Here is a 22,056-nt window from a genome sequence, read left to right on the forward strand (position 1 = left end):
TTTATTTCCAACTTCCAACATGAGCTCCTGCTGCAAAATGTATAAACTATACTGATTCCATGTTCTCAGCCATGACTTCATTCACAGTTTTTTCTTGGATTTAGTTTTTTTGGTGTAAAACATAGCAAACACAATTGCAACCGCCTGATGACGATGGTCTGCCTCCATAGTTGTTTCTCTAAGGTCACGTTTGATCAAACAAGTTTCTGTGAGATCCTAAGTCCATGGAATCACCACTCTAAAATTGTTAAGTATAAACGGCAACTGTGTGGTCCTGCGTCTTGACTGAATCATCTGGTGTGTGCGTTCTTATGATTAAAATATAAAAAATCAGTTAAATCTGTCATTAGGTCTCTCTCATGTTTTTAAAATCAGTTAAGATCTGAAAAACCCCATGTCTGCACCAGGGATTACATGTGCAGAGCAATCTGACAGCATTAGCAAAGAAGCATAGGTCCTATAAGAAGCCTTCAAGACAAGAAGAATAGAAAACTATAGTCTTCTAATAGGTCCTCTCTGCTAGTACTAAGACAAGGAATGGAACTCACCTTAACATTAATTCTATCTGTCTGTGAGACAGAGTAACACCCGCCCCCTAAAAACCAGAAAAAAGAGCCTGTCAGAAAGTAACGGAGCCGTAAGAACCCGCTCCCTAAAAAGAGCCGCTATTCCCATCACTACCTGGCAGTGGGAATGACCAGTGTGTTTTGTCTCCCTTCACATGACGGTGGAGGCATGGACTATCAAAACCTACCAACCAGGTTGTAAAACCTACCAACAAAAATATACCTTAAAATGGTACAAACTACATAACGTCAATTGAAATAATATGACAAATTGACAAATATGCGGGGGTGGGTGAGGACCCTACAGAATTGAGCTAACTACTATAGGACGTTGTTTGGAACATTCAGTGCATCTGTAAACATGGGGTAAATATAGTTATAGCCATATCAAATGAAATACACTAGTCCCTAGGTTCCATGCCTAAAAGAAATATCAAAAAAATGTCCCATACATATTTAAGCCGTAGAACTGAGCTGAACTGAGAAGATGCAAAAGAATAAGTGTTCTGTGAACCATGGGCATAGCTACGTGGTTGCCAAAGGAGGCTATTACCATATCTGGCTGAAGTTGGGCCTCCCCCTTGGTTCCAGACTACCACCAAGAATGACTTTATCCACAGCCACCCCAAAACAATTACTGGGCCTATTCTGGTCACCAGTTAAAAAAAAGTCTAGCTACATTCCTTGTGTGAACCTGAACCTGGTGAGTAGCTCAAGGCTTCCAGATGTCCCAAAAACAATTCCTTTAGAATTACGAATTATAGACTAGTTGCTGAAAGTGAAAGGGTGCTTGGTTTTACAGTTTACTCACCAAATATTTTCTCAAGAAAATGGATGTCTTATTTCTCACACAAATTAAGAGATATTACATTATTGTGATAAAATACTGAAGTGACAAATGTAAGTACCCTGCTAGACTCAGACATATACATAAAATATCCTGGATGGATAGTTGGATAGATAGATGTCCAGTTATATCAGTGTTTACTCAGGCCAATTAAAATCACAAATGAAAGTGACTGACCTTCAGATTAACCAATGTCTGGCTTCACAGCATGCAGAAATTCTCTGTTCGAAAATTGAGTGGTAGGCGACAGGGTAAGAGGCGGGGCGTAATCCGGAGAAGCGCTGGAGTTTGTGCCACAGCAAACGCGTTTAGTGCCCGTTGCTTGTGCAGTCACGAGCTACGTCCGGGAATACGGACCGTAAGATCTGGCACCTACATTATTGAAGACCACGCATTGAATACATTCAATCCGTGAACCGTTATTTTCACTATCTAGCTGTTGTCGTTAAAGAACATTACTTGATTGCATGATCACGGTCCTGTGGGTGATGTACTCCAATATTTGACATTGCTAGCTAGCTAGCTAGCTAGCTGTTTAGCTAGCTTGCCTTGCGTGACTCATGTTCAGTGATCTAGAGTGATAGGTTGTTATTTTGACATTTCTTTTGCTACCTTGTGAAATTACGTGCATTAGAGGAAGAATCTATCTACAGTGACATTTCGCTCCCGTCTTATATTAAACTGAGATACATTTAGATGCGCGTGTTGACGTTTAGTCGGTGAAACGCAAATAGGCAGGTTTGAATGAATTAGCCAACGGAAACAGCAGCTAGCTACCCGTCGCAGCTATCGTTAAACTAAACCAATAGTTAGCTAGCCACCTCAGCAGGCAGCGCTGCAGCCACAGAATATACGTTCGCTTGAGCTAGCTAATCTAGCTTGCTAGCGTTAACCTTTTACGAGTTAGTTAGCCAGCTATTATTAGATATTAGCTAACATTGTACGTCCAATACGATAATTCATATAGGTTAGGTTGCAAGCCAACATTATATTGAAATCAACGAGCTAAATAACACACGAGCGCATCACTACATTTACATTTTCTCTGCGATTGAAACGGGAGTGAACCGAAAATGCCGGCTGTGTCGAAGGGAGATGGAATGCGAGGATTAGCGGTGTTCATTTCGGACATCAGGAATTGTAAGTACCCTGTTCTCTTATTGAACCCTATGTTGGCCTTTTTTCTATGGCAGCCCTTATGGTAACAGTTAACATTGTTGGGCGCTGCATATTCTTTACATTGTTAAATTACGATAGTAACTAAAATTGTATTACATCTGTATTAGTGCTGTCTTAACTATCATTTGAAAATACTGGCAAATTTGTGTTATTGGTGGAGAGGTCATTTACGCGGTTGTAAAAACAGCTCTGAATTCCCGTAGCGTCTCTTGCTGCTGGCAGAGGGCCGCTAGTGCACCTAGGGAAGCACGGATGGCGATTGTGGAACGCTAGCAAGAATCGGTGTTGCACCGTAGCTCGTTAGGCCGCTACGGAAGACGCTGTTTCTATTTTTACAAAATAGCAACAATGAATCCGTCAGATGTTGCTACTGTTGGTCACCTCCTCCAACAGGCAGTTAGCTGCTGATATCGCTCCTCGCCAAAAGGAGTCGATACGACTGTTTTCGCGATAATCCATTTATCAGGCTTTTGACCTGGGCTGCTCTGAGCCGGAGGGTCATGTCGTTAAGATACTCCCTTGCTGTTTGTCAGCATTATTTGGCGTTTATGCTCTGTGGCTGAAGTCATGGCCTTCTGATTGTTTGAGCACATATTTGATTTTGTTCTGTCCACCTGACCTAGTGGCCGCGCGATTTTTAATGAGAGGTTGCTCAGCACTGCATATCATATTGACATTGTTTTTCGTTTTTAGTAAATTTCTTCACATTTAGTGAAACGAAGCATTACGCGTAGTATCTGATGGTTGTTATCTCCCATGGGGTGCCACATCTCCCCTTATTATCTGTCATCTGTTTTAGTGTATCCTTTAGTGCGATTCTGTGGCGATACAGGCACGGTGACATCTCATTACATTTGAATAGAATGCAAGAAATTACTTTTCCTGCCATTATATTTCCAGGGAATATTCATTTAAATCAAAGTTCCTGAAAATGTTTCTTGAGGCATGCTTAAGTACGTTAGCAGCGTTTTGACATGAATTCCTACAGACTTATGAGCCAGATCCATTGAACAGCATGGACCGCATCACAGAGATAATTCCCTCCTGAAGTTTCTCTGTGAGCCTAAGCCTTTTACCTCTCATATGTTCAAGGTCCTACACGTTTGTTTTCAGAGCTCTGGCTTGTCCTACCGGTCATGCACATCATGACTTCAAGGTGAAATCATAAGTAATGAAAATAAAGTTAGACTTGCTTACTAGCAGTATTAAATGTTTTGGTGGCACAGGAATATGGGCTCCGGAATACCATACAAAGGTCTACTGATATGATAATTAAACACCACGCTCTGATCTCCCCAAACACACTGTGCTGCTAGCTGATGGGCAGTGGCAGTCTTACATTTAGTCAGTACGCAGTAGGAATGCAATGGTACAGTGGACCTACGGTTCGTAGGTATCACTTTTTTTTGAATAACGGTATGGTTTCGGCATCTTTATATTTAAGAAAAAGAATAATCACCCTTTAAACAATAAACTATTTATTTTGCCTGTAGACAAATAACATTTTCTATTCAGAAAAATGGCAGCATGACTGACTAGGCCTGGTTCTGTCTCTACTACAGTCAGCTAACAATCAGTGGAGAGATAGATAGGGTGTCAATTTGTTTTCAGTTTCATAGAGCTTTACTGCTGAAATCTGTGCGGCGGGAATACTGTAATGCGGTTTATTTTGTTTCGATCAGATGACTTAATCCCTTGTCAGTAACCACCAAAAGGGCTTCAAATATTTGCCTATAGATACTCCCACTCCTTTCGTTATTACCTCTGCCAAGGAGGTTATGTTTTCGGTGCAGTTTGTTTTTTTAGTTTGTCTAAACAGGATTAAAAAAATGACGGATTTTTATAAAACTTGGTGGAAAGGTGTAGCATGGGCCAAAGAGAAACCCATTTTGGAGCGGGGCGGGATGGCTCCACAAGTTTCATTTTGGCTCACTTTGCGAGATGCGGCATTTGGCCTTGGCAGGAGTCTGCACTCTCCGAGTGTCCTTTTAGTTGTTGTTGTTTTTTTTTTGGTCACAGATTGTTGTTGGAGGCCACAGCGAGAGATTGTTGTGTTTTCGGTCACGAGTTAACACTCCTTGCTCCACCTGAGATGCGGCTGGTCGATGGTGACATAAATGAGGCATCATGTTAGAAGTGTTTCCACTTGAGTAGGACACAGAGGTGCAAAGCAATGCTTGCCAACTGTACTTTGTTTGTCTACAGTCCTCGTCATCGTATTGAACGCTGAATCCTAAATGTTCCCACACAACTGATTTGAAAAACAGTCGTGCCTCTCCAAATTTGCTTCTTTCTGTCTAGCTAGCATTCGCCATTGTCAAGTTGGAACCGAGATTTTTGGTTTCCCCTCTCTTCTCCAGCTTCTATTTGTGCACAGAGCGATGATAGGCTTCAGGGAAATTCTGACAGGCTCCAGAAATGTTCAGTGGATCTGGATGTACAATGTGCGCGCAGTCTGCAGCGCAATAAGCACATTTTGGAAGTTAAAGGGAAATGACAGACTAATTGTAATACTGTGGTTCACGTGTGCATATTGAACTGTAGAGGGCGTACCGAACGGTTCGACATAATATGGTGTACCGTTGCATCCCTAGTACACAGGTATACCTCATCTAGACGGACTACAGGCACAGCTGTAAATCATTGCTTGCCCAGTCTGTATTTGCTTCCAATGTGCTCCCAATATTTGTCATTTATATACCCTGGTATAAAACCCCATTGGTTAAGTCTGGGACATTATGATGTGGAATAGACACCTGCACTATGGAATGTTCTAGCACAGTGCACTGCATCCACAAATGCCTGGTCACCATTCTCCTGGAACCCTCCGCTCTAATCCGGATCTCATCAGACCTCGTGTCATTCACTCACAGTTCTTGTGTGTTGTAGATTTCAGTTCACTCCTAATCCTAACCCAGAATTCCCTGTCTCAGAGCACTTTTATAGGCCTCTTGAGTTTCACAAAGATCCAGAAGGATTGAGGGATTCTAAAGTGTGGTTTGAAAGCGTCTCAGTATGAGTACCCACTCTGCAGTAAAAGGGTGTTTTCTTAATGCTGTGATATTGACTTGAAGCATCCAATCTGATAACATGCACAAGTGAGATCTTGTCGGCTTTTTCCAATAGGACACCATACCATTAAATCAGTATAAAAATTACACCTGTTTGGTTTTGTCCTGGAGAAGACATGCAGTCCTCTTGTTGAATTCTTTCAAACATGCATCAGATGTCCTGTATATCTGCCTCTCCTCTTATTGATCCTCGCCTCCTAACAGAGTACTAATGTAGGTTGAGGCCAAGTGGAATGGTTGAATCAGTGCGGACTTTAGGCTGTCGGATGATGAGCGTAGCTTACTGCTATTGCAGACATCCCACGGAAGTACAAGCACTAAGAAAAAGTAGGCTAATGCTGAATGCTACCATGACAGTGGTCTGTAACTGGAAGTGATGATGTATTTCAGAATTATTGAGTGGCATCGCTGTGTTGGAAAGATTAATATAAATGTAAGGCTGTTCATCTTCACCCTCTAATTACAACCTCTCTTGCCATTTCCTTATCCAGGTAAGAGCAAAGAAGCTGAGATCAAGCGCATCAACAAGGAGCTGGCCAACATCCGCTCCAAGTTCAAGGGTGACAAAGCTCTGGATGGCTACAGCAAGAAGAAGTATGTCTGCAAGCTGCTGTTCATCTTTCTTCTGGGTCATGACATCGATTTCGGACATATGGAGGCGGTCAACCTGCTCAGCTCCAACAAGTACACCGAAAAGCAGATTGTAAGCCAAGATTTATGAACTCTTTGTGTTTTTGCTTGTGTTCAAGTCAGAGTTGCCTTTTGCCTATTTGTGTTGTGTCTTTTCCCTGTCTGTTGTGCACGTATTGATCCTTGTCAGCCAATGGTTATTCTGTAGTGGGTAAATCAGTCGCTTGAACTCTATTGAGCTGTGTGTGTGTGTGTGTGTGTGTGTGTGTGTGTGTGTGTGTGTGTGTGTGTGTGTGTGTGTGTGTGTGTGTGTAATGTAAGGCAGGGAATGGCTGTACCTCAGAAAACATTAATGAAACCCTCAGTGACTGCTGCTACAAGCCTATGAACCGCCATCCTGTTGGCCTCCCCTGTGCAGCAGCTCTCTCTCGCTCTCTGTCTCGCTCTCTCTCACTCTCTCTGTCTCTCTCTCTCTCCCCCTCCCACCCAGTGTAAACACGTCATGTTTAGGTACAAAAGATCAATGAACTCATGAGTTGTGCGTTTTAGGGTGGCCAACCAGAGTCTGTATTGATAGGAAGAATGCAGCTCTCTGCTGCTCCAGGCATTCACCTCATTTAGTAACTTCTATGCTGTAAAGTTTTACAACCTGAAAACACCCATAAACATAATCTGCTTACATGCCCAGGCGATTTTGCTTCATGCCATTAGATCTCTGTTTTGCACTTCAGCTAGGGCAGGTGAATATGAAAGGCCACTGTAATATCAAAGCTTGAGGCAACCCACTTTAAAGCAGGACTTGAAGCAGGAGAATGTGTGTGTGTGTGTGTGTGTGTCTGTGCTCGTTTAGCAGCAGTGTATTTATGAATCTTTGGATAATGGAGCAAAAAATCTGTTCTAGTCCCAGCATTAATTAAAGATGTAATAATTACTACTTCTTTTTTTTATAAAGTTGAATGCTGACGTGGCAATGGTTCTGATACTGCACACAATACTGAACGCGCTGTGAAATATGTAAACACAGTGTTCAGCATTGCAGTAAAGGGCGTTTACTATTGGAGATGGCAGGTGCAGCATCACAGAGGATGACTCATGAGTTGGGAAAAACACCAGCATTTGGATATCCTATGCAGCTAAAATATCAGCTTGGAGGTCTACCCACTAGCTAAGTAAATTATGGGCAAGACACAGGCTGTTGACACCAAATACGCACACCACTTCAAAATGTAATCTCAGCCCTGAAAAGGTGATGTCATTCTGGGAGTGATGTTCCGACCAGCCTCGGGCCTTAGCATACCACGAGAGAGAGAGAGAGAGAGAGAGAGAGAGAGAGAGAGAGAGAGAGAGAGAGAGAGAGAGAGAGAGAGAGAGAGAGAGAGAGAGAGAGAGAGAGAGAGAGAGAGAGAGAGAGAGAGAGAGAGAGAGAGAGAGAGAGAGAGAGAGAGAGAGAGAGAGAGAGAGAGAGAGAGAGAGAGAGAGAGAGAGAGAGAGAGAGAGAGAGAGAGAGAGAGAGAGAGAGAAAAAAAAAAAAAAAAGAGCATAGCACGGTGCAGAGAGAGAGAGAGGCTGCGCTGTCATCTAGCTGAGACGAGCTCCTCACTTTAGCCCTTTAGCCTGACTCATTGTTTCAGCTCAGCTTCCTCTAAAAATCAACCCCAGCACTCAGACCCTACCCATAACACAATAATACCATTGTCCACAAATCCAAATAAACCGCCCATACAGATGTTAAAGCATGATTTTGCTGAGAGGTCGTCGAGTGGAGAGATGGTAGTCTGAGAAAAGCCTTGACCCCGTTGCTTGCAACACAATGGAGACTGAGAATGGAGATGAAAGCCTTGGGGCTTGTTTCCCATGGTGCACTGGGATGCTGTGTAGTGTGCACACATACAGCACGGGTGTAGTCTGGGCTGAACTCTGGGAGTAAGATGTGGCCCCTGGGATATGTGTGTGTGTGCGGATGCAGTATCACTCGTCTTCAAGATGCAGTCTGTGATTCAGTTTCAATTTTGCTTAAGGTTGTTAATATTTGACAGCAACAGCCAATCAAATTACACCTCTCCCTTCTGTGCTCCCAAGGCACTGTGTTGATTGGCTGGGGTATAGTTTCCATATTTTGCAGCCTACTGCATTGTAAATACAACCAGTCCTTAAAGTTGATTGTTCTGACATTACTGTACTATAGGCTACAATAAAACAAAAAAGTGACATTAAACAGCTCTTATAAGATTAAGCATGTGTATGAATGGGTAGATGTCTGAGGCATTAATGTGTAAAGCGCTTTGAGTGCTCTATGAGTAGAAAAGAGCTGTATAAATGCAGTTAGTTTACCATTATCCAAGGTAATAAACAGATTCATATGAAGGCCTTTGGTAAATACATGTAAAATCTATTGAAATAACCGTGGATTGGACATCAGATGATTAGATGAAGCATGAAAGCAAAACTCAAATTTTTCAACAGGTCTAAAGTAGTTTTATTCTCAGCGAGCAAAATGTGCATCGATACTGTTGCTTTGCAGAAAACCTTCTCTTAAATGAATAAAAAGCATAAATGGATATGGCGGGCGGGTGGGTAGAGCTGTAACCCTGGCACAGAGTTCCCTGTCCTTATTGAACTCCGTGCTCTTAACGGAGCTGACTGCTATACCCAGTTCCTGTCCTTCTTGAACTCCACGCTCTTAACGGAGCTGACTGCTACACCCAGTCCCTGTCTTGCCCTCCGGGGGAGCTACTTTAGAGCGGCCCTGACGGCTGGGTGGTGCTTGGTGGTTGACTTTTAATGGTTAAATGCCATGTGAAAGTACCATTTTTTTTTTTTAAATCAACATGGTTTTATTTTGTACACAGTGAATAGAGCAAAATAAATCCTAGCTTATGAATGAACACAAGCTAAATGTCAGCTGAAATATAGGTTTTAATTAATCATGGTGGTGCTGGTATATTCATTTATTAAGTCATTACTGCTGCCATGAAGCCAAGTCAAGTGTTCGCAACTTCATAGCAAAATTCAACGGTCGATTCAACCTTGGGGTAATCCTAACGATGTCTTGAAAATCTCTGTCTAATGTTGGTGCTTTCGTTCGAGAAATATAACATGATTTTTGTTGTGCTCGAAATTGACATTGTGATTTGAAGAGCAAAGGCTGCGCGTCTACCTGTTCTGTTACATCGCAAATGTGTGTTCTAACGGTTTGATCTCATATGTTCTTCAACCTCTTTCTCTCTCTCTCTCTCTCTCTCTCTCTCTCTCTGTCCTCCTCTCTGTCTGTCCTCCTCTCCTCTGTCTCAGGGTTATCTGTTCATCTCAGTCTTGGTGAACAGCAACAGTGAGCTGATCCGGCTGATAAACAACGCCATTAAGAATGACCTGTCCAGCAGGAACCCCACCTTCATGTGTCTGGCTCTCCACTGCATTGCCAACGTTGGTAGCCGCGAGATGGCCGAGGCCTTCGCTGGAGAGATCCCACGCATCCTGGTGGCAGGGTGAGAATAGGCTCACAGTCATTGGACATTAGTCATGCATTTCATTAATTGTTTTTGTTTTTCATTTGCATGTTTGAAATATCAATTGTGAAAGTGTTTGACCGTACGCACCAGGATATAATGCTGTACTGGTGTAAGTGACGACATCATTCAAAGCCTGAAAATGATGCGCAGTGGATGCGCTTTCCTTCCTACACCTTTAGTCTTGTGAGATATTTCATATTTCGCCATCTTGCATTACAAGACCGCTGCTTCATGGGCCTGCAGCACACCAGTCATAAATTTCAACAATTTCTCTAGTTTTCTCATGCCACACTGGCAGTTGTTCTCAATTCCTCAAATCAATCATAAGTGCTTGTGCTGTGGTCTTACATATAGCAACCGCAGTTAGATGGACATCAGCAATACAGTTTTGTTGCCGCAAAGGCAGAAAAATGGCAAAAAAACGCTGTTGTGCTCTTACTATTAGTGAGTAAAGGCAGAATAGCAGTAAGATGGATGGAGTAGTCCTGTGTAGACAAATTGATCGGGGCGTTCATGTGAAATGAACATTTTCAGTGAGGACATGGAAGGAAGTGATAGTCATACAGCTCAGCTCAGTAGTTTTGGTAGAGAAGCAAAAGCAGGATTTTGTCTAAAACTGCACACTCAGAATTCCTGCTTGAAGGACTGTAATCGGCGTGTGAAAGCTTTGTGTAACGCTGTCCCTTAATCACATAAACAGCGCGTTCACTTAGTGCTGTGTTGGGACTTCTGATTTGTTCTGTTGGAAGGGGACAGGATAATGTGGTTTGTGCATGTAATGTGGTATGTGGGTTCTCCATAGGAAGCGTTTTTGATTCAAATATCTGACTGTCTGTGCATGTGCATAATAACTGAATAGTAATCTTATTACTCAAGTGCTTATGTTGTGGACAGGTATTCAGCTGTTTGTGTACACCTCTAGCACAATAGAGTGGTAACAGGTTTTGTGAACGTAGGGTGTGGTTGTGGATATGCTGATGTTATTTTTGTATGGACACACTACTAGTGAGAAGTTCTAATGTGTGTGTGTGTGTGTGTGTGTGTGTGTGTGTGTGTGTGTGTGTGTGTGTGTGTGTGTGTGTGTGTGTGTGTGTGTGTGTGTGTGTGTGTGTGTGTGTGTGTGTGTGTGTGTGTGTGTGTGTGTGTGTGTGTGTGTGTGTGTGTCAGGGACACCATGGACAGTGTGAAGCAGTCAGCGGCCCTGTGTCTGCTGCGTCTCTACAAGACTTGCCCTGACCTGGTGCTCATGGGCGAGTGGACCTCCAGAGTGGTGCACCTGCTCAACGACCAGCACATGGTGAGATTTGGGCACACACATGTTAGATTTAGGTGGATTTCATATCAGACCATAACTTTGCCTAAAAGACCAAATATCAATTCGACCCCCACAAGGTAGTTTGCATAGTACCAGGCCAGAGCCATCAAGGTGGCTCCTGGCCTTTTGTCTATGTTGATGAGCCATCAGACCTGGTTCCTGGCTTTTGTGTGTCTTGGAGCCAGAGACATTAGTTGGCTTTTGTCTACAGCCACGACAAGATGGCTGAAGCCAAAGATATTAGCATCTATATGGTCATACCTGGTATAGCCCTTGGTCAAGCTAAACCTACCCTTTGACCAGCCGACACACCCATCCCTTCCTCTACACACATATGTTAATTCTACAATATAAATGTCTGTACTTTCTGTAATGTATTGGAAGAAGACCTCCTCGAATCCAGAAGACTGTTTCCTGGCAGCACACTTGCCTCGTGCATACTCGTGCTGTGACGAGGTGACCGTGGCTAGTGGCTGAATAAACACATTCTTTCGCCAAGCCGTCTCAATAAATAAGTCTCTTACTCTGAACAAGCTAACTTGAACCAAGAACGATTTCGCCCAAGAAAAGCAGATTCTTTCACACACAAAAAACTTCATTAAGTATAGGTCACCCAACTTTGGCATGTCTATGACAATATACGTCTGTAGACAACCTGTTGAAATATGGTTAGCGGATGGCAGTGAAATCTGGATGATTTCTACATAAAAGAGGTAGCCCTGTCACCGCTGACCTTGTGAGAGTAGGCTGAAGTGGCCGTTATAAAGGTGAATGATCCAGTTTGGTTGTGCCAAATTGCTATCCTATTTCTTCTCCCTTTAACACAATGGCATGAAATGGTGAACTTTGCCCACTTCCACACTCATGTGATTTTGCATCCTAGTTTTACTTTAACAGAGGGCACTTGTATGTCATTACCCTGTCCCTTTACTTCACACAGGAAGTATTGGATTGAGGGTTACCCTTTACTTTACACAGGAAGTATTGGATTGAGGGTTACCCTTTACTTTACACAGGAAGTATTGGATTGAGGATTACCCTTTACTTTACACAGGAAGTATTGGATTGAGGGTTACCCTTTATTTTACACAGGAAGTATTGGATTGAGGGTTACCCTTTGTTGTCATGTGATCATGTGGAGTTTTAGGTCTTATCTCAGGGCCTTCTTGATATGTTTTGACATCATGTTGTCCTCAGCTCCAGCCAGCATGGCAGTGTGATGTTGACGTCTCTGTTTCTGTCTGCAGGGTGTGGTTACTGCAGCCATCTCCCTCATCACCTGCCTCAGTCAGAAGAACCCAGATGAGTTTAAGACCTGCGTATCCCTGGCTGTATCCCGTCTCAGCAGGGTGAGTGTGTGTGTGTGTATGGTGTGTGTGTGTGTGTGTGTGTGTGATCGCTGTATTTATCTATGTGTGTATACTTGTCACTTATTAGGTCATAATGTGTCAGTCAGTGCGCTTGATTGAAATATAATTTATGAGTCTCCTCCTCCTCCCTCTGTCCCTCACTCAGATTGTGTCGTCAGCCTCCACTGACCTACAGGACTACACCTATTACTTTGTGCCAGCGCCCTGGCTCTCCTGTAAGCTGCTGCGCCTGCTGCAGTGCTACCCCCCACCAGAGGATGGCGCTGTCAAAGGCCGGCTGGTGGAGTGCCTGGAGACCATTCTGAACAAAGCCCAGGAGCCGCCCAAGTCCAAGAAGGTCCAGCACTCCAACGCCAAAAACGCCATTCTCTTTGAGGCCATTGCGCTCATCATCCACTATGACAGGTAACTGCTAATGCGCTAATGTCTAGGTCCACCACCCCACTGGCCAGGCCCCCACCCCGTTCATACACACACACACACACACACTCACACTCACTCTCACATATATTCTCTCTCTCTCTCACATTCTTTTTACCTTTGTTCCTCTTACTTTGTCTCTGATTCTGGGTTTCTTCCTATTTATAGAGCAGTTGTGCATCGGTTGCCGTTTTGTTTGACGGTGCAATTTTTAATGTCTCTGTTTCATCATGCAGCCTGCTTGTTTCTGAAGTGCAGATCCTCCCATAGTTTTCCTGTTAGTCTTCTACAGCATTGAAAATGCTCAAGTATTGCCCCCTTGTTTTGAATATGACGCATAAGGAAGGAATGTGGGAAATGTTTTAGATTTTCTGATCAAAAAGTAGAATTCATGTGGGGAGACTGAATCTGGCACTGTGTTGTCTGGCTCAGCCTCAGTTAGCGTCCTCCTTCCCACTGCTGGTTGAATATATCGCTCCTCTATCCTTTAACTGGCCCTCTCTTGTTTTTCCATCGGTTTTGCTTACTTACTTTGCAATATCTCTCTCTCTCTCTCTCTCTCTCTCTCTCTCTCTCTCTCTCTCTCTCTCTCTCTCTCTGGTTCCTCCAATATGGGTCTCTCCCGTGCTCTCCTTATTTCTAATCCTTTGCCCATGTCCCTTCTAGTGAGCCCAATCTGCTGGTGCGCGCCTGTAACCAGCTGGGCCAGTTCCTGCAGCACAGAGAGACCAACCTGCGCTACCTGGCTCTGGAGAGCATGTGCACGCTGGCCAGCTCCGAGTTCTCCCACGAGGCCGTCAAGACGCACATCGAAACAGTCATCAACGCGCTCAAGGTACACATACGGCTGCTCCCACACAAGGAATGCCCATCTTAAATGATCCTTGCTATCATTTGTCCAAAAGAGTATCTACTTCTGTCATTAACGTTGGAAGAACTTTGTCATACGGTTACAGTTCACAGCCATCTGTGAAAATCATTATATTTTCTTTGGATGAGGGTTCTGTGTTAGACGGTCCAAAATGAGAGTAATGACGTGAGTGTGTAATTAGCAATTGATTACTGTATGTGTGCAGTGCAAGGATGTTAAAGTCAATAATGTAATGAGAAACACATATGGATAGCAGTCCGATTACTCATGCAAACATACATACACACACACACACACACACACACACACACACACACACACGAGGATTTCACCATTTCTACACCATTTCTAGCTGAATGTTGCATGTAAATAAGCTTATACCCAAGTAAAACTACTAATCCCACTCTGGCATGCACAGACACTCATTTGCACATGTGCAGAGTTGGTCCGTATTATACGCAGATACATGCATAATGTACCTAGATCCTGTGAGATCGCTACAGCTACTACCAGTGCCTTTCAGTAAGGCGTCTTTCAGTCAAATGAGTTTTGCGTGGGAATATTTTTTCTTTCATTTTTACAGAAGGTCTCTATTGCTGCCAGCTAGTAAGGCATATCTCACTGTAATGGTCTTTGGGTGGATTGTCTGTTCATGAATTCTCCGTCTGTGTCTTCAGACTGAGAGGGATGTGAGTGTGCGCCAGAGGGCTGCTGACCTCCTCTACGCCATGTGTGACCGTAGCAACGCCAAACAGATTGTTGCCGAGATGCTGAGTTACCTGGAGACAGCCGACTATTCCATCAGAGAAGAAATGGTCTGTCTGTCTGTCTGTCTGTCTGTCTGTCTGTCCATCCACTCATCATAGTGAATGATGATGGCAAAAAGTATAGTTTATGTATGTATATGTTTTAGTTTTATCCAGCTTTTTACAGACCCATATCTGTTTTCTTGAAGGCTTATTTTTTTTTTTCTCTCGCTCCTGTGAATTTCTCTCCCCCTCCTGTTTAAATTGGTTCCTAGCCACCCTCTTATCAGTCGTTGTTATATGTTTGCACTATCTGACCACCCTCTTATCAGTCATTGTTATCTGTTTGCACTATCTGATTGCAGCTTCCCACATCAAAGTATACATAAGATAATTATGGATGTGTGTGGTTAGGGTTGTGTATTGTGTAGCAGAGGCTTTTATTTCAAAGAAACTTCCAAAACCCAAGAAGCACCGAAGGTAGAATATTAATAGCTGGACTGCAACACAGATGTTGTCAGTTGTAAATATTGATCATCTTCGGGTTTGACATGTTTGTGAAATACACTTGATTTCCAGTGTATTTCTCATGTGCTGTTGTTGGTGTGATGGCAGGTGCTGAAGGTGGCCATCCTGGCTGAGAAGTATGCTGTGGACTACTCCTGGTATGTGGACACCATCCTCAACCTGATCCGCATCGCAGGAGACTATGTCAGCGAGGAGGTCTGGTACCGTGTCATCCAGATCGTCATCAACCGGGATGACGTGCAGGGCTACGCTGCCAAGACCGTCTTTGAGGTAACAAAGCCCTTCTGACCCGCGCTCTGGTCCAGATACCAGGTCACCGCAATCATATTATACCAAATTAAGGTGCAGATTGTACAGATCGTTTGTTGTTCTGTTGACCAGTTGATGACTATTTGAGTGCAGGGTTGAATTAGCCTGGTATAATTCACTTTGGGGATAGATTCTGGCCTCACTACATTGGGGAGTGTTTCCAGTCGTGGCATCTTATTGGGGGTATCATTTGGGTTCATTTATACCATTGGACCAGCATTTAGCCCATTGGCATGGGATGCCTGCAAGGTGATGATGTTAGGCTTTTCCCATATCCCGTTGGCAGTGAGGTAAAAATGTTTCTTGCCCTCGATTAGCTCTAGCACTGCCACATTTCAAACAAATGCTTCATTTCTACGTCATCGTACTTCGCCGCACCCAGTGGTTGCTGATTGGTGGGTCCTTCAGAATGGTCCATTGATTCACATTGCGAACAGTTATTCCTATAATTCCAGTCAAAACTGATCTGGAGGCAGTAAGTGGCCGAAGCCAGGCTGGGGCTGAATGGCACTGATGCTCAAGCTTGGTGCATTTGTGGGTGTATGCTTTGTGTTCGAAATTCAACTGTCATTTGTTTGTCAAATAGAAATTGTTGTGCCTAAAGTGTTGCTTGCTCAATTTCCATGTGACCTTTGATCTCCTATGACCAATGCTTTGGTGTTCCTTTAGGCGCTCCAGGCACCAGCCTGCCACGAGAACATGGTGAAGGTCGGAGGTTACATCCTGGGAGAGTTTGGCAACCTCATCGCTGGTGACCCCCGGTCTAGGTCAGATAACATCTCCAAGCTCCAAGAGTTGTATTTACAGTCATGTACTGCAGGCATTCTGAATTCTGTGTCGCAAAACAGACACACAGACTACATTGAATTGTTGACAGTGTTGTCATTAGAAATGAACATTTAGAATATGTCTATCTATCACAGCCTCTCAGATGTCTAGTTCTCACAGTGCTTGTCCGAGTATATTTGGTTTTCCTAATGTTACTCACACAGTTTTAATTTGATTTCCCACAGATATGCACTGTTCTTTTTCCCACCGTCTTTGTACAAAATCATATGTAGGGGCTGTGATTCACAGACTTGAACTGTGTACTCTTAAACTCTTCCTCTGGCTTGATCCCACGTGAGAACATATCAAATGCTATCTACTAATGACAGTGTAGTGTTAGCTTTTTCCCCATGGTTTGACTTCCATCATTGTAGCGTTACTGCATCACTGTACAACCTCACATCACTACATACATGCCAGTTTCCAGATGAACTCATTCTGTCTTTTTTGTGTTCTGTACTTTTTTCCTCTCCCTCCCCCACTCCTGTCCTGTAGCCCCCTAGTGCAGTTCAACCTGCTGCACTCAAAGTTCCACCTGTGCTCAGTCCCCACACGGGCTCTCCTGCTGTCGGCCTACATCAAGTTCATCAACCTGTTCCCAGAGACCAAGAGCACCATCCAGGAGGTGCTGCGCTGCGACAGCCAGATCCGCAACAGCGACGTGGAGCTGCAGCAGCGGGCCGTCGAGTACCTCAAGCTGTCCTCCATCGCCAGCACCGACGTTCTGGTGAGACTGCACACAACCCCCTTACACACACATACCTAAAGTACACGCATACACACACACAGGCATGGGGTCTCTTCTCCTTCTGTAGTGCTGCTGTTCTGATGAGGACATGCAGGACATGAAGCTGCAGTGTAGCTCGACTGCTCTTCAAATCTTAGCACCCATTTCTGGTGACTGGTGACAAGCCAACACACTGACTCTATAAAAACTGGCTGGTGACTTAGTTGAATACCTCAAACGAACATGATCAATAGTTATTACATATCAATAGTTATTACATATCAATAGTTTTTACTCTGTTCTTCCCCCCTTAATCTCTTACTATGAAGCTGTCCTGTGACAGGCACTGTGGATGTTTGCATTCACGCTGTGCGTAAGGGGTTAGGCAGGGGTGTTGGTATGTGTTTCCTTTTGCATTCTTAGAGTGTCTGTGTTTGTTTCAGGCCACCGTTCTGGAGGAGATGCCTCCGTTCCCTGAGAGAGAGTCGTCCATCCTGGCCAAGCTGAAGAAGAAGAAGGGGCCGGGGGCCGTGTCCGTGGAGCTGGAGGATGGGAAGAGAGAGGGAGGAGAACTGAACGGAGGAGGAGAGAGGGGAGACACCCCTGCTATGTCTGCTTCCAACGCCGTAAGAGACACACACACACACACAACTAGGGACACTCCGTGATATTTATCTGTTTGCTAGTAGCTGACATGGCAGACTGCTACAGACATACCACCTCCTCTCTTCCACCTCTGAGTTCTCACTCTTTACACAGAGAGTAGTGCAGAGATTAGGGATGTGAATATTAACCATTTTTTATATTTGAATATCCGTCAATGTCCACAAAGGGGGATTCGCTGGGCTGACTGTAAATGGAACATGTATCGGGAAAGTAGTGCAACCTTTTCTTGTAGAGCTGTTGCGGTTATGATGTCACAATAGCACTATAACTCACTGGCTGCTGTCTGATTGGTAGGCTACCAAAGCACAGGTGTTGGTATAGCCTGTAGCCCGTAGCCTCTGCATATACTACCCATTTTTAAATTCACAAAATGGACTCATATTCTAATAAAACTGGAACAGATAAATATCCTGTCCCACCGACATTCTTTTTAAGTCAATAAAGATTCCACATGAAATTCCTGAAACTCCAGTTGTGTAGTTACGCAGGTAACATAAGCTAACTATTTGTTTACCCATCCCTCCGTGTACACTGGCAGCTCTTTCAGAGCTTATAAAGGGGTTAGTGTATAGGGTTACAAATGGACCAAACCAGTACTTCTGTTGTTACTAGGCAGGCAGGATTATTTACTTTCAGAACGAAGCGCTGGAAGATTACCTGGGCTAACATCTCCACAAAATAACAGTAGAATTATTTGTGTGAGCAAAGTGAGTTGGCTGAAGTGTCCCATATTCTTCCCAACTTCCCAACGATTGTCTGCATGTACAGAATAACTGAAAAGGGAAACTAGTATTCAAATAGTTGCTGCAAACAGTTACACGGATATTTGATTGTCTGTGCACACCCCTAGCGGAGATGCTTCAACAACGATCCGCGGATGCGTGATTACTACACTCCGTCTCTCTGCGAGGCCTAAGCTCTCTAACTCTTCTCTCGTTGTGTTTCCCTCCAGTCCACGCCCTCTCCATCAGCTGACCTGCTGGGTCTCCGCCCGGCGCCTGCGGTTGGCTCAGCCCCTCCCAGCGTTGGCAGCCTATTGGTGGATGTGTTTTCAGAGGGACCGGCAGCAGCCAGTGCGGGTGTCAATGACGACGGCTTCCTGAGGTAAACCTCAATCACCGTGACCCCTCCACCAGTCCCCACTCTCATTGGGGATGCTTAACTCTTCGTTGATTTCAGACTTCAGTGAAGTTTAACTCTTGTAAGACTGTCCTTTAAAAAAAAAAGAGGAATAAAACATTTCTTCTGTGCTGCCTTTTCTGTGGCTGTCTGTCAAATGTTCTTGCGCTTTCTCTCTCTGTCTCTCTTGTGCTCTTCAGTTAAACTTTCTTTGGTTTTCTGTGTTTTGTGTGTAAAACAAATCTTGTCTTCTTTATCTTGCTGTGTATGTGACTCTCTTTTCTTGCTTTTTTCCTTCTGTCTCCATCTCTTTCCCTCCCCTCTCGATTACCCTCCCTTGGTTTGGTGTGTGTGTGTGTGTGTGTGTGTGTGTGTGTGTGTGTGCGCGCGTGCGGTGTGTACGTGTTTCCTGTATGTTTGTGTTGTATGTGTATATGCATGTTTGTTTGTTTGTGTGTCCGCACATTTGATTGGACAGTGGCAGAGATCTGGAACAACCCCCTGAGACCTCTGACGCCCTATTGGCTGAGGGTCCTGGTGACTCGGAGTAAGGGGCCAGTGGTGGATTGTTGTGACCCTTTTTATAAACAAAACAGAAAATTCCAAACTTAATGTTACTTAATCATACTGTTAAAAATCATGTTATCATTGCAATTCTTTTTTACTTGCATATACACTCTATTTACTTATATACATATAGAGTAGTTATATGCTGTATACTACTTTAATTGTCAGAAGGTGTGTGTGTGTGTGTGTGTTTGTGTATAGCAGTAATACGCATGTAGCTGTTCTGTGTAGCTGCACTGTCTGTGTGATGTCTTCTGTGGCGTGTGCTTACCAGTGGTGTCATGTTATCCAGGCTGGGTTCTACAACGCTGGTACTAACACCTGTGCTTTTGTTTTTCTCCCCTTTCTCTCACACGCACACTTGTTCATGCCAAACCGTCCACTCTTTTTTTATTTTATTTTATTTTATTTTATTTTATTTTATTTTATTTTACATCTGTATTAATTCACCTCATCAACATACCATCCTTTCTCTTTCCGGGCCCTCTCTCTCTCTCTTTTTTTCTTTCTTTTACTCCCCTTATCTTCCTCTCTTGCCATTCTCCCATCTCTCTCCATACCGCTCTCATTTTTGCTTCACCCTTTCTTTCATCTCTCTCCGTACCGCCCTTAATCACTTTTTCTCCCTTCTTTCATACCTCTCGATCTCTCTCTCTCTCTCTCTCTCTTCCTCCATGACTGGCCTCCCCCCTCTCTCAGTTCTGCCCCTCCCCCTGCTGCCTCTGAGGAGCCTGCTCCCCCTCTTCCTGAAGCAGAAGATCTGCTCAACAAGTAAGAGTTTCCCCACCTCACCTCACCTCACGTCCTCCAGCTCTAGAGCTGCACATAGCACAAACACTCCAGGTCTCTGCTGCAGGTGTTCTTCTGCTTGTGTGTGTGCATGCGGGTGTCTCATCTTCCTTGAAGATGGCCTATGCAATGGATCGTTGTTTCCTGAACCGTTTTGTGCCACAGCACAATTTTTGAAAGGAAATGATGCAGTGGCACACACCTAATATCAGATCAGGGCTAGCTTCTTTTCAGTTAGCTTCTCCTCACAGAGCTGACAAAAGGGGCATCGATTCACCACAAAGAGATGTGTGATTAATGTAAAACATGTACAGACTAGCGTTTGCATGCAAGAGGAGGACATTCTCCAACACATCTATGGGAAACTGGTGTGTGTTCACCACAGTGAAATGGTTTTGTGGAAACATCCAGTTTGTTTAATCTTGTCCAGTTGTGCATATGTAGTCGTCGGGATTTCCTGACACCTGAGAATTGGGAGATAGTCCATCTGTTGTTTTTTTCTTTCTCTACACATTCTGTTCTCAACCTCTTAATCCTAATCCTCCAATGTTTGCTCATCCCACTCAACTTCTGGTCCATTGTCTTTTGAGTGCTGTTAAAAGAGAGTCCGTCCTTTTTTTTTTTTTTCCTTTTTCTGTCTCGCTCTCTCTCGCTCTTTCTCTCCTCTCTGTCTTTGGTAGGTTTGTGTGTAAGAATAATGGAGTCCTGTTTGAGAACCAGCTGCTGCAGATTGGAATCAAGTCTGAGTATCGCCAGAACCTGGGTGAGCACCCTACCCCGTTACTTGCATTACACACCTCATCAAGACTTTGTTTATGGGTCAAGAAATCATGCATCCACTCAAGTTGTCAGGTTTTAACTCCAAATCTTTAGGGACCTTTTGTCTTTGGCGTAATAAGTGTGTAAACAGAGCTGCCTTTGGTTTATACAACATGGTATGTTGTAGACTTACATTTTCGTGTGTGTGTGTGGGGGGGGTTCTGTTTCTGTTTCTCTCACAGGGAGAATGTACTTGTTCTATGGCAATAAGACTTCAGTGCAGTTTGTCAGTTTTTCCACTGCAGTCTCCTGCCCAGGTGAACTGCCGACTCATATCCTTCTCTAAAGTCAATGTTCACATCGTCACGCCTCAAATCCAGCATGAACCTATGCGGCTCGACAGATGGAGATACTGGCCCCACCAAACATTACTTGCATTACGTATGAGCTTGAGTCATAGCAAGTAGGTTTGTGTTTGGTGTTGTAGAAGTGTGTGCGTGTGTGTTTGTGTTTGTGTGTGTGTGTTCTCCTTAACTGGTCCCACAGCTGAATTTGCAGACTAAAACAGTGGAGCCTCTGATAGAGGGCGGGGCCCAGGTGCAGCAGGTTGTCAACATTGAGTGTCTGACTGATTTCATTGATGCACCGCTCCTCAACATTAAGTTCAGGTACTGTAAGCACGTGCACTTATATACACACACATACAGTGCATTTAAGACACGATAATAGTTGCATAAACTATTCGATTAAAAAAAAAAAAAATACTTGTAGAACTATTTGAAATGAATGACCCATCCCTACTTTCAAGTTTTCCACATTTTGTCAGGCTCATCTTAAAGTGAATTCAGTAAATTTGTTCTCATCGATCTACACACAGAACACCACAATGACAAAGCAAAAACAGGTTTATAGAGTTTAATTAATTTATTAGGTTGGTCGAGAATTGTCTGTAGACCTGCGAGACAGGATTGTGTCAAGACACAGATCTCGGGAAAGATACAAGAAATTCCTGTAGCATTGAAAGTGCTCAAGAGCATGGTAGCCTCCATCATTCTCAAATAGAAGACATTTGAAACCGCCAACAGTCTTCCTAGATCTGGTTGTGCAGCCAAACTGAGTAATCTGGGATTAAGGGCCTTGGTCAGACAGATAACCAAGAACCCAAGCATAGCTCGCTGTTGCCAAAAAGCACCTGAATGGTTGTCGGACCACGAGAAGCAAAATTCTCTGGTCTGATAAA

At 43.9% G+C, this 22,056-nt stretch overlaps 1 protein-coding gene across 6 annotated transcripts in view; it reads left to right on the plus strand.

The window, feature by feature from the left end:
* Positions 1 to 1,707: 1,707 nt before the first annotated feature.
* The window catches only part of ap2a1 (adaptor related protein complex 2 subunit alpha 1), a 25,666-nt gene continuing 5,317 nt past the window's right edge, over positions 1,708 to 22,056 (plus strand). For 2 of the 6 annotated variants that reach the window (XM_031569868.2, XM_031569873.2), the window contains exons 1-18: positions 1,708 to 2,553; positions 6,155 to 6,366; positions 9,585 to 9,778; positions 10,970 to 11,099; positions 12,365 to 12,466; positions 12,633 to 12,892; positions 13,574 to 13,742; positions 14,456 to 14,593; positions 15,140 to 15,322; positions 16,031 to 16,128; positions 16,685 to 16,916; positions 17,360 to 17,542; positions 18,535 to 18,686; positions 19,180 to 19,248; positions 19,968 to 20,039; positions 20,738 to 20,820; positions 21,059 to 21,148; positions 21,361 to 21,484. In XM_031569868.2, the coding sequence (XP_031425728.1) occupies positions 2,487 to 2,553; positions 6,155 to 6,366; positions 9,585 to 9,778; positions 10,970 to 11,099; positions 12,365 to 12,466; positions 12,633 to 12,892; positions 13,574 to 13,742; positions 14,456 to 14,593; positions 15,140 to 15,322; positions 16,031 to 16,128; positions 16,685 to 16,916; positions 17,360 to 17,542; positions 18,535 to 18,686; positions 19,180 to 19,248; positions 19,968 to 20,039; positions 20,738 to 20,820; positions 21,059 to 21,148; positions 21,361 to 21,484 (2,558 nt within the window). In that variant the 5' untranslated portion in view covers positions 1,708 to 2,486. The remainder of the gene's footprint in view (positions 2,554 to 6,154; positions 6,367 to 9,584; positions 9,779 to 10,969; positions 11,100 to 12,364; positions 12,467 to 12,632; positions 12,893 to 13,573; positions 13,743 to 14,455; positions 14,594 to 15,139; positions 15,323 to 16,030; positions 16,129 to 16,684; positions 16,917 to 17,359; positions 17,543 to 18,534; positions 18,687 to 19,179; positions 19,249 to 19,967; positions 20,040 to 20,737; positions 20,821 to 21,058; positions 21,149 to 21,360; positions 21,485 to 22,056) is intronic. The other 4 variants (XM_031569892.2, XM_012825812.3, XM_031569881.2 and 1 more) reach the window with 3 other exon arrangements.

Source organism: Clupea harengus, chromosome 1 (assembly GCF_900700415.2).
Source record: "Clupea harengus chromosome 1, Ch_v2.0.2, whole genome shotgun sequence".
NCBI classification, from domain to species: Eukaryota; Metazoa; Chordata; class Actinopteri; order Clupeiformes; family Clupeidae; genus Clupea; species Clupea harengus.